The 12,927-nt window shown below is 40.0% G+C and overlaps 1 protein-coding gene across 4 annotated transcripts in view; it reads left to right on the top strand.

The window, feature by feature from the left end:
* Positions 1–12,927, top strand: part of arl15b (ADP-ribosylation factor-like 15b) — a 63,809-nt gene that overhangs the window by 33,177 nt on the left and 17,705 nt on the right. For all 4 annotated transcript variants that reach the window (XM_079804786.1, XM_079804787.1, XM_079804788.1 and 1 more), the window contains one exon: positions 5,146–5,354. In XM_079804786.1, coding sequence (XP_079660912.1) covers positions 5,146–5,354 — 209 coding nt within the window. The remainder of the gene's footprint in view (positions 1–5,145; positions 5,355–12,927) is intronic.

The raw sequence follows: 12,927 nt of genomic DNA, 5'->3' as shown, positions 1-12,927 counted from the left end.
GCTCACGTATTTTGAACTTCTGTTTGCCCCAAAGTGAAGAGTGAAAATAAGAATAAAGGGCCTTAAAGGGTTAGTTCACCCCAACATTTTTACTATCCCATAATTTACTCACCCTCAAGCCATACTAGGTGTGAATGCCTTTCTTCTTTCAGCCAAACACAATCAGAGTTATGTAAAAAAATATCCTGACTTTTCTTTTTTACTGAAGAAACAAAGTCACCTATATCTTGGATGCCCTGGGGGGTAAGCACATAAACATCAGATTTTCATTTTTGGGTGAACTATCCCTTTAATAAAGTCCTTCTGAAGTGCCTTGAAATGTGCACCATTATTCAATGTGTTGACGTCATTTCTACTGAAACAGGATAGCGTTTAGTTTATATCACAGCTCGGCCAGAGCTGTTGAGCTCGGTAAAGCTGCAGTTTCCTCCTAATCTCTAACCGTTTCTCCTCCCAGTCCCCTAAATACCACATTCTGTGTAGAATTCAAATGTGTCTGATATACGTTTTCTGGTATGCTGCGACTTGCGCATATGATCCGCTCTGTGCTATCATGTCTCTGGACCTGAGCAGACTATGTGCGCGTTGTGCTGTTCGCATGACTCTAACGTGAAATCAAACTTCATTCACCCAATGGAAAGCATATTTACACTGTCTAAATCGTTCCCTATCCCTATATAGTGCACTATGTGCCATTCACCAAGTGGAAAATAGTAAATGTGTGAACATGTGACTGATTTCAGCCGCAGCTTCAGGGTCTATTTATAATGTAGGGGGCGGGATACTTTAGATTCTAGAGAGCATTTGATTGGACAGAAAATCTGATGAGAAGCTGAAGTGCAGAGTGATGTCATCAAAATCATTGATCCATATTGGTGGAAGAATTCTTATATCTTCTAAATGCGAATTTTGTCATTGTTTTGGAGCACACTAGCTTATAGATAACAGTAAGGCTAACATATTCATACTAAAAGCCAAAAAACATATATTTTGGTTTCATGGGGACTTTAAAGGGATAGTTCATCCAAAAATGAAAATTCTGTCGTCATTTACTCACCCTCAAGTTGTTCCAAACCTGTATACATTTCTTTGTTCTGCTGTACAAGAAGGAAGATATTTGGGAGAAAGTTTGTAACCAAGCAGATCTCGGCCCCCATTGTTTACCATAGTATTTTTTTTTCTAGGCTATAGGCAAGGCAAGGCAGGTTTATTTATATAGCACATTTCATTCACAATGGTAGTTCAAAGTGCTTTACATAGAAAAGGTATGGAAGTCAATGTGTGCCGTCAACTGTCTGGTTACAAACATTCTTCAAAATATATTTTTTTATGTTCAACAGAAGAAAGATACTCATACGGGTTTGGAAAAACTTTAGAGTAAAGGATGACAAAATAGTCACCTTTTGACTATCACTTTTCAATAGTCAGCCATTTTTGGGTGAACTATCCCTTTAATGTCTCCTTGCTGAAAAGGCTTACTAGCCCCAAATCTTTGAATGGCAGTTTATGAAGTACATTCAAGTCATTGTAAGTGACTAAATTAATACATCCAGACAAACAATTTGAGCATTATGTCATTGACCCATTAGTTAATATCTACGGAAACATCTGTAACAACATTTGGAACCATTATTTCACAATTATTTCACATACGATCTTTTGAAAAGTAATCTTTGGCAACACATCATCTGACAGCATGAGGAATATGAATGTTATTTGACACAGATGTTACATGAGGACCCAACCAGAAAGGATACAAACTCATTTCTTTGATGACTAATAGTTTTCTCTTCAAGGTAAATTGAACCACAGGAAGTGCCAGTGCTTGGATGCGGCACGCAAAGGAAATGTTTCAGATGTCACTCGCTCACTGAACCCAGAGCCATCTTGGCCCGCGTTTCCTTTTTCATAAGAGTGATGGGCTGCAGCTTTGAATCTGTCTTAAAATGAGTGAGTGATGATAAGAATAAGAGGGTGTTGAAGACGCAGGGAACCCTGGGGGAAAGGAGGAATAGATAGGTGAGGAGAAAAAAAGGCTGGATACATAACTTCTGGAACTGAGATTCTTAAAGGGGGGGCGTTTCTACCTGGGCCATGAAGCCTGTAGAGTTAGAGAAAAGGAAATGTCACCTTTTCAAAGGAAAAGTTCACCCAAAAAGGAAAATGCTGACATAATTTACTCACTTTCATGTCATTCTGAACTTGTATACTTTTGTTGAACACAAAAGGATTTTTGAGGAATGTACTGGATGTATTTTTTTATCTATGTTGTAAATGTATGTTGAAGATCTTATTGTGAATAATTCATCCATGCATGTTCCATTTATCAAAATTGGTGAAAATGAAAGACTTCTCTCTGATGACGTATACAGGTCTTTCCAATCATTTAGTCCGCTTAAATCCGCCTCTCCACAATCGACTTTGCATTAATTTTTGAGTGACAACCAATGGATGAACCCAATCCTACATTTTTTTTCTTTTTCGATAATCTGTTACGATGTATGTCACACTATGGAAGAAAAGATCTTTCGCCAGATTTAAATTTCAGCCTGTTCCTAACAAAAAACTTGAGAGCACACAAGTTACATATCCCACATTCATGATTCTTTTATGGTGCTTTTGTGTCTGTATTGGAGCTTGAAGGCTTCAGTCCCCATTTGTTTTGACTGCATGGAAGTGATCGACCAGCACATTTTTCCTTTTGTGTTCCTCAGAAGAAAGTAAATGATTTTTGAGTGAACTAATCCTTTAAAAGTGAATTATTATTATTATTATAGGAGAATTTTTGGTTAAAAAACAGCCCACATTGGGAAGTCGTCTTTAAATTGACGAACCTCTGAATTCTCCTTGAAAACCAGTATAATTATGTCCTATTTTCCTTTTAAGCACTTTGGAAACCTTTCCTCCAGACCTCCAACGAGTTCAGCTCAGTGTCAGGGGCCTGCGTAGCGCGACCTCTTTTTCCCCAAAAACATCAGTGTAGGGTTACGGCTGGGACATTAACCTTGAACCTGACGCGGAAGGCTCATGTCACACTTTATTGATGGAGGTTGTGTGCCGGCTTGACACGCTGGCTCTCCCGTCGTTTCCGCCATGACCATCGAGGCGATTTACCGGTTTCTCGTGTTATTGGTTGGTCTGCCCGTCTGGCCCGTGTTTTGGGTCTGCGTGAGTGATGTCAGGAAGCAGGGAGACGTTCAAAGTGCCGCACTGTCTGTGCGCATTTCCCATCAGTGTCACGATGACACCCTGTGCGATCTGACAGGCGCACCAGAGAAGGGAGCCCCACATGCTCACATTTACCATCTCACAGTGGCCATCTGAAAGCACTTAGCAGGCTCTCTCTCTCTTTGTTTCTTTGGACCCCAGCCATGATGTAATGATTTCTACGAAAATGTGCTTTAGTTGCATTATCACATGAGATTGTCATGCACCGGCCCGTTACTGATAAATGCTGTTTTGTTCCGTCACATTGTTCTCGTCTTAATGCACATGTTTATGCATTTGAAATGAAAGTAAACCACTGCTTTTCAAAGCCCAAGACGCCACAAGACCTCCCAGTGTTTTGATTTTATTTTCACAGCCAGTAGATGGAGACTTAGAGTAAAATGATACCTCAAAGAAACTGTTGATGCACATTAGTGACTGATGGGACGTTGTGTTTTGGAAAAAGCAGGCCATATAGGAAAGAAATATCAGGCTGTATATGCTAACTAATTGTGCATTAATATTTAATAGTGCTTGCTAAAATGGCAACAGCAGATCAAACGCTTCTTAATTAGATGAGTCAGCCTCGGACATGGACTGTCTGTGAGGATCCCAAATATTTATTGTGAGTCACAAATTGTCTAAACATCTGCACAAAACATTATTATTTCTTTGGACGACTATCGCAAAGTGTGTTTGCTATTGCTGTCAGGCTTGCATGTCAGCGGTTGGAACGCTGTTGCTGAATACCACAGTGGATAATACCTAATGAGAACTGGAAGTATTACATTGTACATCATACACAGCGATGATATTGGGGAGTCGGGTTCTGAAACTCAATCTGATAGGTGGAGTCTGTTTCCAAATGTGAACCGAGACCTCTAGAACAGTTTTAGTGCTGATAATTTGGCGAGGCATGACTAAGAGCTCAATTTGTGGTGTGACAAAGGCTCAGAAGTTTGGAAGTGGAACCATTAAACTTGCGTCCAGTGTGTTTAGCGAAGGGAAAAAAAGGATTGCGCAGCTGCTTAGTGTCAAGCAAACAGCTTATACGTCTTGGCCGAACATCAAGAGCTTTGAATAAAGCTGTCGATTACTGTCTGGCATTGATTTTAAGACGCCACCTTTTCAAATAGCATTCTGTTTATTATTTCATACTTTAAGATGAAAGGAATAAAGCTACTTTTTAGGGCTCTTCATCGCTGGAGATGATGCTCACGAGGCATGCTAGTAATTAATACAGCGCATTCCAATCAGAAAACTCACAAGAACAAGAGGTATAGACAAACTGGTCTCTGTTTTTTCATGGTTAGGGTACAGGCCCCGCAGTGACTCACTTTAACCAAAGCCATGCTGCGCTTGTGTGTCTTGGTGGCCACATTTTTGTACCCCCAAATTGCTGTGCACAAGAGAAACCATATGTTCACTGTAAAAGTGGGCCCATTTGAACTGTGCTGTAGACTGGCCATCAGAAGAAACCATTTTAATATGCTCTCAGGGTCGACTTTAAAGAAACACTGTTGCGTTGAGCGCTCTTCATTTGGACACGGCTTTTCCCACAGGCCTCCCCGAGCAGGAGTGCGAGTTGGCATGCGTGCTTGAAGTCATAAAAATACATAATGCAATATCCGCAATGATTTTTGAAAGGAGGTCGGGGTCCTCACCAAATGCATTCCAGCAATGTTCGAACTGATACTGTGTCGAAACACGCTGTAGTCCGTTTCCCGCTCGGTTGCCAAAAAGTTTTCCAGAACTTCTCATTGTGTTTTCTTTTTTTTTTTTTTTTTAGTTTTGTGTTGTTTTTGCCATGGGCACCATCTGAGTTATGTCTGACAGGAAAACAACCTTTTTTCTGTGGAGGGGTTAATGTGTGTATTAAATGTTATGACTTCCTTGCTGCGATCCTGATGGTGTGAATTTATGCGTTTTGTGTTGCAGGAGCGGACTCAATTAAAAAGTACTGGAGCCGGTACTACCAGGGCTCTCAAGGGGTGGTGTTTGTTTTGGACAGCGCTTCGTCGGAGGAGGATCTGGAGGTGGCGCGTACGGAGCTCCACTCGGCCCTGCAGCATCCGCAGCTCTGCACGCTTCCCTTCCTCATTCTGGCCAACCACCAGGATAAACCTGCTGCCCGCTCTGTACAAGAGGTAACCCGATACCCGCTTAACACTTCCCTTCCTCACCCTGGCTAACCGCCAGAACAAACCTGCCGCCCGCTCTGTACAAGCCGTAACTTTACACTCGCCAAATACTTCCCATCATCATTCTGGCCATTACCACTAGGACAAGCCTTTGTACAAGAGCTAACCTAATACTTGCTTTGTACCTCCCATCATAAAGGGATAGTTCTCCTAAAAATAAGCATTCAGTCATCATTTATTCACCCTCATGTCGCTCCAAAACTGTAGGACTTTCGGTGGAACAAGTAAGAAGTCTCAAACATTCAATGCATGGGTAAAAAAAACATCTTCTTTTATGTTCCACTGACGAAAGAAATACAGGTTTGGAACAACATTATGGGTAAGAAAATGGTGACAGAATTTAAGAGGTTTCCTAATACCAAAGTCCCTTTTAAGGCAAGATGTTAGTCAGCGCCATTGGAAGCTATTTACAGTCATGCAAGTACAGCTTCTATTTACTTTTTAGTAGGGATTGAGCAATTTCCATAAACTGTTTGTCAATGTTACATTAAAAAAACATGACAACAATATTATCATAAATTGTGTTTTCTTAGCTCACAATCACATGGAAATACTGGTTTTCAGGCAAGATGAGATAATGCACATTATAAACAAACAAATTATGCCTCTATAAAAACTGTTAAGGTAGAATCATAGCTGCCATATTGAGTGTTACAATTTTTCCAAAAAAAATGTACACTCTTTAAAGGGTGCATAACACACACAGTTTTTGCCAATCTCATGTTAATCTTGAGTACCTATAGAGTAGTATCGCATCCTTCATATCTCCAAAGAGTCTTTAGTTTGATCATATTTATAAAAGACAGATACGCTGTACCGATTCTTTCTGAAAACATCCAAGCTCGTTCAGGCGTGCAGTGGGCGGAGCTAAAGAGTCACAAGCACACACACGCACAAAATACATCATGGCATTATTCTTGGATAACTTTCGATTCACTATACGTCTGTGTTGTTTACATTAGATGCACTTACTGTGATTGCCAACAAAACACAGACATTTGATGCAGTTTCACTCCGTCCTACGTCCAACTTTTTGAAAATTTGGCCATGTTTAGCATAATAATCCAACACTTTAAAAGTGTAAATAAGTCAGAATGTATGAAATAGCATTTTATTTCATATAATAGGAGAATTTTTTGCGATTCGTTGTTCATTGTCAATTGTGCAGCGACGCATGAAGCACAGCTCTAATGAAAGTCACTTTCAAACTGTAAAATGACTGGATTTCGCCCACAAAAATGTACTGAGCAACGGTAAATGTGCACCTTTATACCTTTGGTGTGATACAAAAACTTTATATGACTTTTAAGATATTTATTGTACATTTTAAAAGATAACGATATTAGGCATTGCTCCGTTTAGGGAGGTGGTGTTGCGCCGCTGCAGTTTTATTCTCACAGGATTCGCTTGTTGTTTGCAAACACTGACAGGCCACAAGACATTCTCCCACAGATCTGCAGCACCCAGCTTACCCACTTTCTCAGGCTTTCCTGACAATAAGTCTTTGTATTGTTGGGAGCCCAAAATACTGGTGGTGTGGGGAAACACTACAGCTGTTGTCCCATCTCATAAGAGTGTATTCATTTTACCGATCGCTATATTTGAGATTCTTTCAAACATTGTTTCAAAAGCAAGTGGCATCCAAAGTAAGATGAATTGCTGACCACTGTTAGTAATAGCAAACAGTTGGAATGCATGGCATGTCTCTGCTGTCACATTTCTATTTTAATGGTCCCCTTGTCACTTTTATGTTTGGAGGATTGAGTTACATCTTTTCCTGAATGATTTGGTGTCTGTGTTATTTGGCTGATACCATGCGCGTTGGTTTGTGTGTTTGTGTGTGAGTGTGCATGTGTGCACATCTGCTTCGAGTGGAGAAATCGGTCCGCGGGCTGCAGGGTATCACCCAATGCACAAAGCGCTAATTAACTGCCTGAGAAGTGGTCCTGAGTGAGCAGTAAATATCTGCCTTTGGAGAATAACACATCCCTGTTCACTGATGTGTGTCAAAACGGGGCTTTTCAGTTGGCAGCGACACTCGCTCTCCTTGCTGGAGATGCAACTTGGGTTACACAAGATCGGACCTGACCAGCTTGTTTTCCATTTAATGGCTCTCAATCGATTTCAAACTGGATCAGATCTTGTGGACCTCCTATGGGCATTTTTTGAAAGAAGAAAAGATCCAGAGTGCAGAAAACCGAAAAGGAACTGGTCAAATAGTTTTTGGTCATTATAAGGGATAAAGTTGCTGCCAGCAAATCAGCTGTTAAATTAAATTACGTTTTCACTTTTAATATGTGACAAACGATTTTCCAATCACTTTTTTTTTACTGTGTATTGATCAATGTCACTGCTATTTAAATGTATTTATGAGGATGCTGTACTAATGTATACTGTATATATTAGGGGTGGGCGATTAACTGGTCAACCGGTAGAGATTTTGCACTATTGTGCCTATCGCGGTTATACTCATGTGACATTGTTGATGTGCTGTGTGGTCATGAAAGCTTATTGTTTGCATGCGTTTTAAGCACTGCGGTTTTAAAACAGGTGATTTTAAACCATTGAAGTGCAATTAGCAGTGAATGACAACTAATTTCAGTATATGCACGTGCTGTCTGAGAGACGCACTCATAAAGCGCGTGAGAACTAAACAAAGTGCTTTTTGCCGCCTAATTGGGCTTGAACGGTCACTTTGACGCATACCTGTATCAAAGTGACATGTATTTACAAGTAAACAGTGTAATGTATGTCTTAAGTGAATGCAAACCGTTGAGAAAGAACAACACACGAGTATAATGGATCCATGTAGTCTTAAAGTCCCTGTAAAGGCAATTCTGAGATTTTTTTCTAAACACATTATAAATGTTAGAAATGTATTGCTGAAACAAATTACAAAGACTGTGAACTATGTAGTACTGAATTCAGAAGTTAGACCGTTAAACAGTTTTTCACCGTTGCTGTGTTCAGGATTTTCTGGGCGGGGCTAAAACGGTGGCTTGATGACGCACTGGAGCCACCGAGCCTGGCTCCTCCCGTAACACGATCATAATAACTAGAGCACATTCGCATTAGTTTGCCCGCTCGATCGCGAGTTACTGTCAGTACTGTTAGTTACTATAGTCTACAACTTACAAAACAGCTTTCAAAACAAAAACGATGATCAAGAAGAGGTGGATTAATTTTGTGAACAGCCATCTTGATGGAGAGCTGAGGATAACCACCGACGCCTGCCTCTGAGTCTGCAGTGACAATACACCGGATCGTTTTACAAACTTTCACCGGAGACAACTGGAATTCACTGATAATCCGCTGCAGAACCGACTATCCCCCGCCCCGGCCTTAGTCCTCCCGTCCCGCCGACATCTGGTGCGTCGTGATCATAGACGTTCGTGATCAGTGAGTGTTGTCTTGTTTTGCTACGCCAGCTTTCCCACGAGTGGGCGTGGTTTCGGCGCCGCCAGCGGACACACCCCCAGCGTTTGAGAGCAGAGAATGCTGCTCATTTTTTCAAGTTTTTGATAAGCTATTTTATGTACTTGGCGGATTTTTTAATAATTCAAATTTGGCTGGGTGGTTAATAACACATTTATCTGTGGTGTGAGAAACTCAGAACACATGTTTAGTTTTGACTTTACAGGGACTTTAAAGTGACAGCATCCAAATTTACCTGCGGTCATTATTAATGCTAATCAAACAACAAAAAAAGTGAAAAAAATGTCTCACTGCTCTTGACTGAATCGCTTTTAAACTTTAATAAGAATACATTTATATTTAATTTACACCGTAAAGACTGTGCTTTGTTTTTTATATGACTACTTTATACATTTTATGTAGTATTTCTAGTGCTTGAAGCTTTTTCTAGTAGGTCGATTTAATTTATGTCTTTGTTCTATTGTAGTTTGCTCTTTCTTTATCACTGTTTATTTGTCTTCAGTAAGAGCTTGAGAGTTTTTTTGGCTAGTGATAAGAATTATGAAATTTCAGTGGTATCAAAATGTTTTATATCATAACCTTATTTAAAGCAAAAATAACTATATTGTGATATATATTGTTATCGTAAAAAAAACCTTAGTCATATCGCCCAGACACTTTAGTAATTACACCTTGCTAGCACTGGGTTGGACCCCCTTTTGCCTTCAGAACTATACCTTTTATTCTTCTTGGCATAGATTCAACAAGGTGCTGGAAACATTCCTCAGAGGTTTTGGTCCATATTGACATGATAGCATCACTGCAGATTTGTCGACTGCACATCCATTATGTGAATCTCCCATTCCAGCACATCCCAAAGGTCCTCTACTGGATTGAGATCTGGTGACTGTGGAGGCCATTTGAGTACAGAGAACTCACTGTCACGTTCAAGAAACCAGTTTGAGATGATCTGAGCTTTGTGATATGCCACATTATCCTTCTGAAAGTAGCCATCAGAAGATGGCCACACTGTTGTCATAAAGGGATAGACGTGGTCAGCAACAGTACGATGCTCAATTGGTACTAAGAGGCCTCAAAGTGTGCAAAGAAAATATCCTTCACACCATTACACCACCAGCAGCAGCCTGAACTGTTGATACAAGGCTGGATGGATCCATGCTTTCATGTTGTTTACCCCAAATCCTGACCCTAACATCTGAATGTTGCAGCAGAAATCGTTTTACGAATCTTCTATTGTCCAATTTTGGTGAGCCGTGAGAATTGTAGCCTTAGTTTCCTGTTCTTAGCTGACAGGAGTGGCACCGGTGTGTCTTCTGCTGCTGTAGCTCATCTGCTTCAAGGTTCGACGTGTTGCGTGTTCAGAGATGCTATTCTGCAGACCTTGGTTGGGACGAGTGTTGCCTTTCTATCAGCTCAAACCAGTCTGGTCATTGTCCCCTGAACTCTGGCATCAACAAGGCATTTTCACCCACAGAACTGCCTCTCACTGGATATTTTCTCTTTTTCAGACCATTCTCTGTAAACCCTAGAGATGGTTGTGCATGGTTTCTGAAATACGTCTGGCACCAACAACCATGCCATGTTCAAACTAAGTTTGGCGAACATTGCAGCAGATCATGTCTGCACGCCTTAATGCATTGAGTTGCATGTGATTGGTTGATTATATAGTTGTGTTAACAAGCAATGTACTGTGTACTTGGGACAACACTGCATTTGCCATATATGTAGTCCATAAGTCTATATAGCCAATAAGAAATGTACTCTGCACTGCAAAGCAGTTGAAATACAATCCTCCCTCTGTACTACTTCATCTGCACACGCTAGTCTGTGGAGAAATTTCAGATCGTTTTTCATTTTTGCCAGATATAAATTGCTAAACGTATCAAATGGTGGTCTGCTTCACATTCTGGTTTGCATGGAAGTGGCCTGTGCGCCAGCATCAACCTGTTTTGTTTTATATTTCAGGGTGTGAACTGTGATGGATCATCTGTCTTGCCCTGGATGACCATTTCATAATGCGTTTGATTCCAGTAAAGCAAGTAATCCACCTTTTGTCAAGAGTTTACACATATTTTATTGTCAGGGACCCCCAAATTTTAGGATCCCCTTTGCGAGGGACCCTCTTTATAAAATATGCAGGCAGCTGTATATTTTCATGTACGCAGACTATATAAAATAGCATATAACATATAGCAAGTATCTTGTCTTATAAAGACAGCGCATTGTTTGCAAAAAGGAATAAGGTTTTAAATCTCTTTTTACAAAAGGTTAAATAAATAAATGGAATGTTATTTTAAAATGATATTCATAATACTTCAGTTCATAATAGTTCAGCACTTTTAATGTTTAATATAATTTCAAAGATCTAGAAACAGATCTAGAAAGACACAACAACAATACCTCCAACATTTACAACAAGTAAAATGTTACAAGGAAGGAGATATGAAGAAATATGTTTCGCAAACGATATGCATATCTGGTTTTGTATTTCTTGCTTGCTGGTAAGCAACAGTAACAGTTTGCAATTGTTTCATCTTACATTTTCCCTTGCAACCCCCTGGGAGTCCCTGAACCCCAGCTTCAAAACCAATCAAGCAAGGACAGATAGAAGAGATCTAGTGTGGCTGATTTCTGCAGGTTGCCCCATGACTGGTTACATCAGTTGATTGTCTTCTTCTGAATCCCATGTATCAAGCCCAGTCATGCTTCCCTGCATGAGGAGGTTACAGCCAGGTGACAGGACATTAGACAGCTTTGTCTTGTTCTTCATTTGGGATTTTGAGACAGTAGGCGAAAAGACCCCGGATGACCTTTCTGAAGTGTGCATTTGTTGAACACTTTACTAACCCATGAGGCCACAGGAATGGATATATGTATGGAAGTGAAGCGACGCAACTGACACTGGTAGGTCGCATGACAGTAACAACATGGCAGATGTAGTATGTCTGAATTTCATTCATATGTAATATGTTTGAATTTCATTCATACTTACCCACATTCATACTATATAGAGCAGACTTTTTTAACGGTCGCAAAGTCAATTCAAATTCAAATGTAGTACCTAGACAATGCATGACTTCGGACACAGCTATTATCTTAACGAAGGAGTCATTAAATCATTCAGTCAAATGATTAATTCGAAACAGCTGATTCATTCAGGAACAAAGCAAGTGAGAGTGAGTCGTCGAGTTATTTTAGACAAATTTGTTCAAAAGCATGGATTCATTCAGTAATGAAACTCAAACTGTCTTGCTCAGAGATGCGCTATGTCTCTACTGTTTTAAACTATTCCCAAAATAGAGGAAAAATTTGCTATATTGTGTCTAAAATGCAAGTCACCTAATATTAAATGATTGATTATTGAACTGTTGTATATAATCAAATCACATTTGCAAACATACTAATATTCAGGAAAACAGCACTCTTGCTCGTGTGGTATTGCTTATGAATATTAAAAACAAGAACTTACGCAGAGAAATTTTTGCACTATATCTTGGATTTTTGGAGCTTTTTTTAATTATGGTGACATTTTTGCTTCAAGCCCCCATTATTTTCTGACCCTGGTGTGTGCATGGTGTGATAGCGGGGGGTGGGGCACTTTTTTGAGCTCAGACAGAGGCCCCTTCTGCTGCGAGACCCGTTTCAGGTGAAACATTTCAAAGGCCGCTACTGGTTAAGAGCACTTAGCATGAGACTCAGTTTTACCCTACTGTGTTTGGATTGGAATTTGTCAAGTGTAAAATTTCTGTCTTGCATATGAAATATGATGCAGGAGGAAAGGGTTACGATTTGTATGTCTGAAAAATGAGAATTTCAAGAACTCATTTTCGTTGACAACTAGAGTTATGACTATGTTTTCCTCTGTGCTTTGTGATGATGAGAAAAAAGTAAATTTAGGACCTGTTGAGATGTTTGAGTGCGTGAATAATATGAGTGATTGAAAATGTGGCAGTGGGGACCTATTGTATTGAAAATGAACAAACCAATGCGCAACTATCTCAACAACCGCATGAAAAATAACATATAATTCTCTCCTTCTTGTGTGCAAACTTGTGTCAAGTTGACCAGAGTCTGCAATTGAGGT

The sequence above is a fragment of the Gobio gobio genome (genome assembly GCF_949357685.1).
Source record: "Gobio gobio genome assembly, chromosome: 22".
Lineage (NCBI taxonomy): Eukaryota > Metazoa > Chordata > Actinopteri > Cypriniformes > Gobionidae > Gobio > Gobio gobio.
The sequence above is the reverse complement of the archived record's forward strand: the minus strand, read 5'-3'. Positions and strand labels throughout refer to the sequence as shown.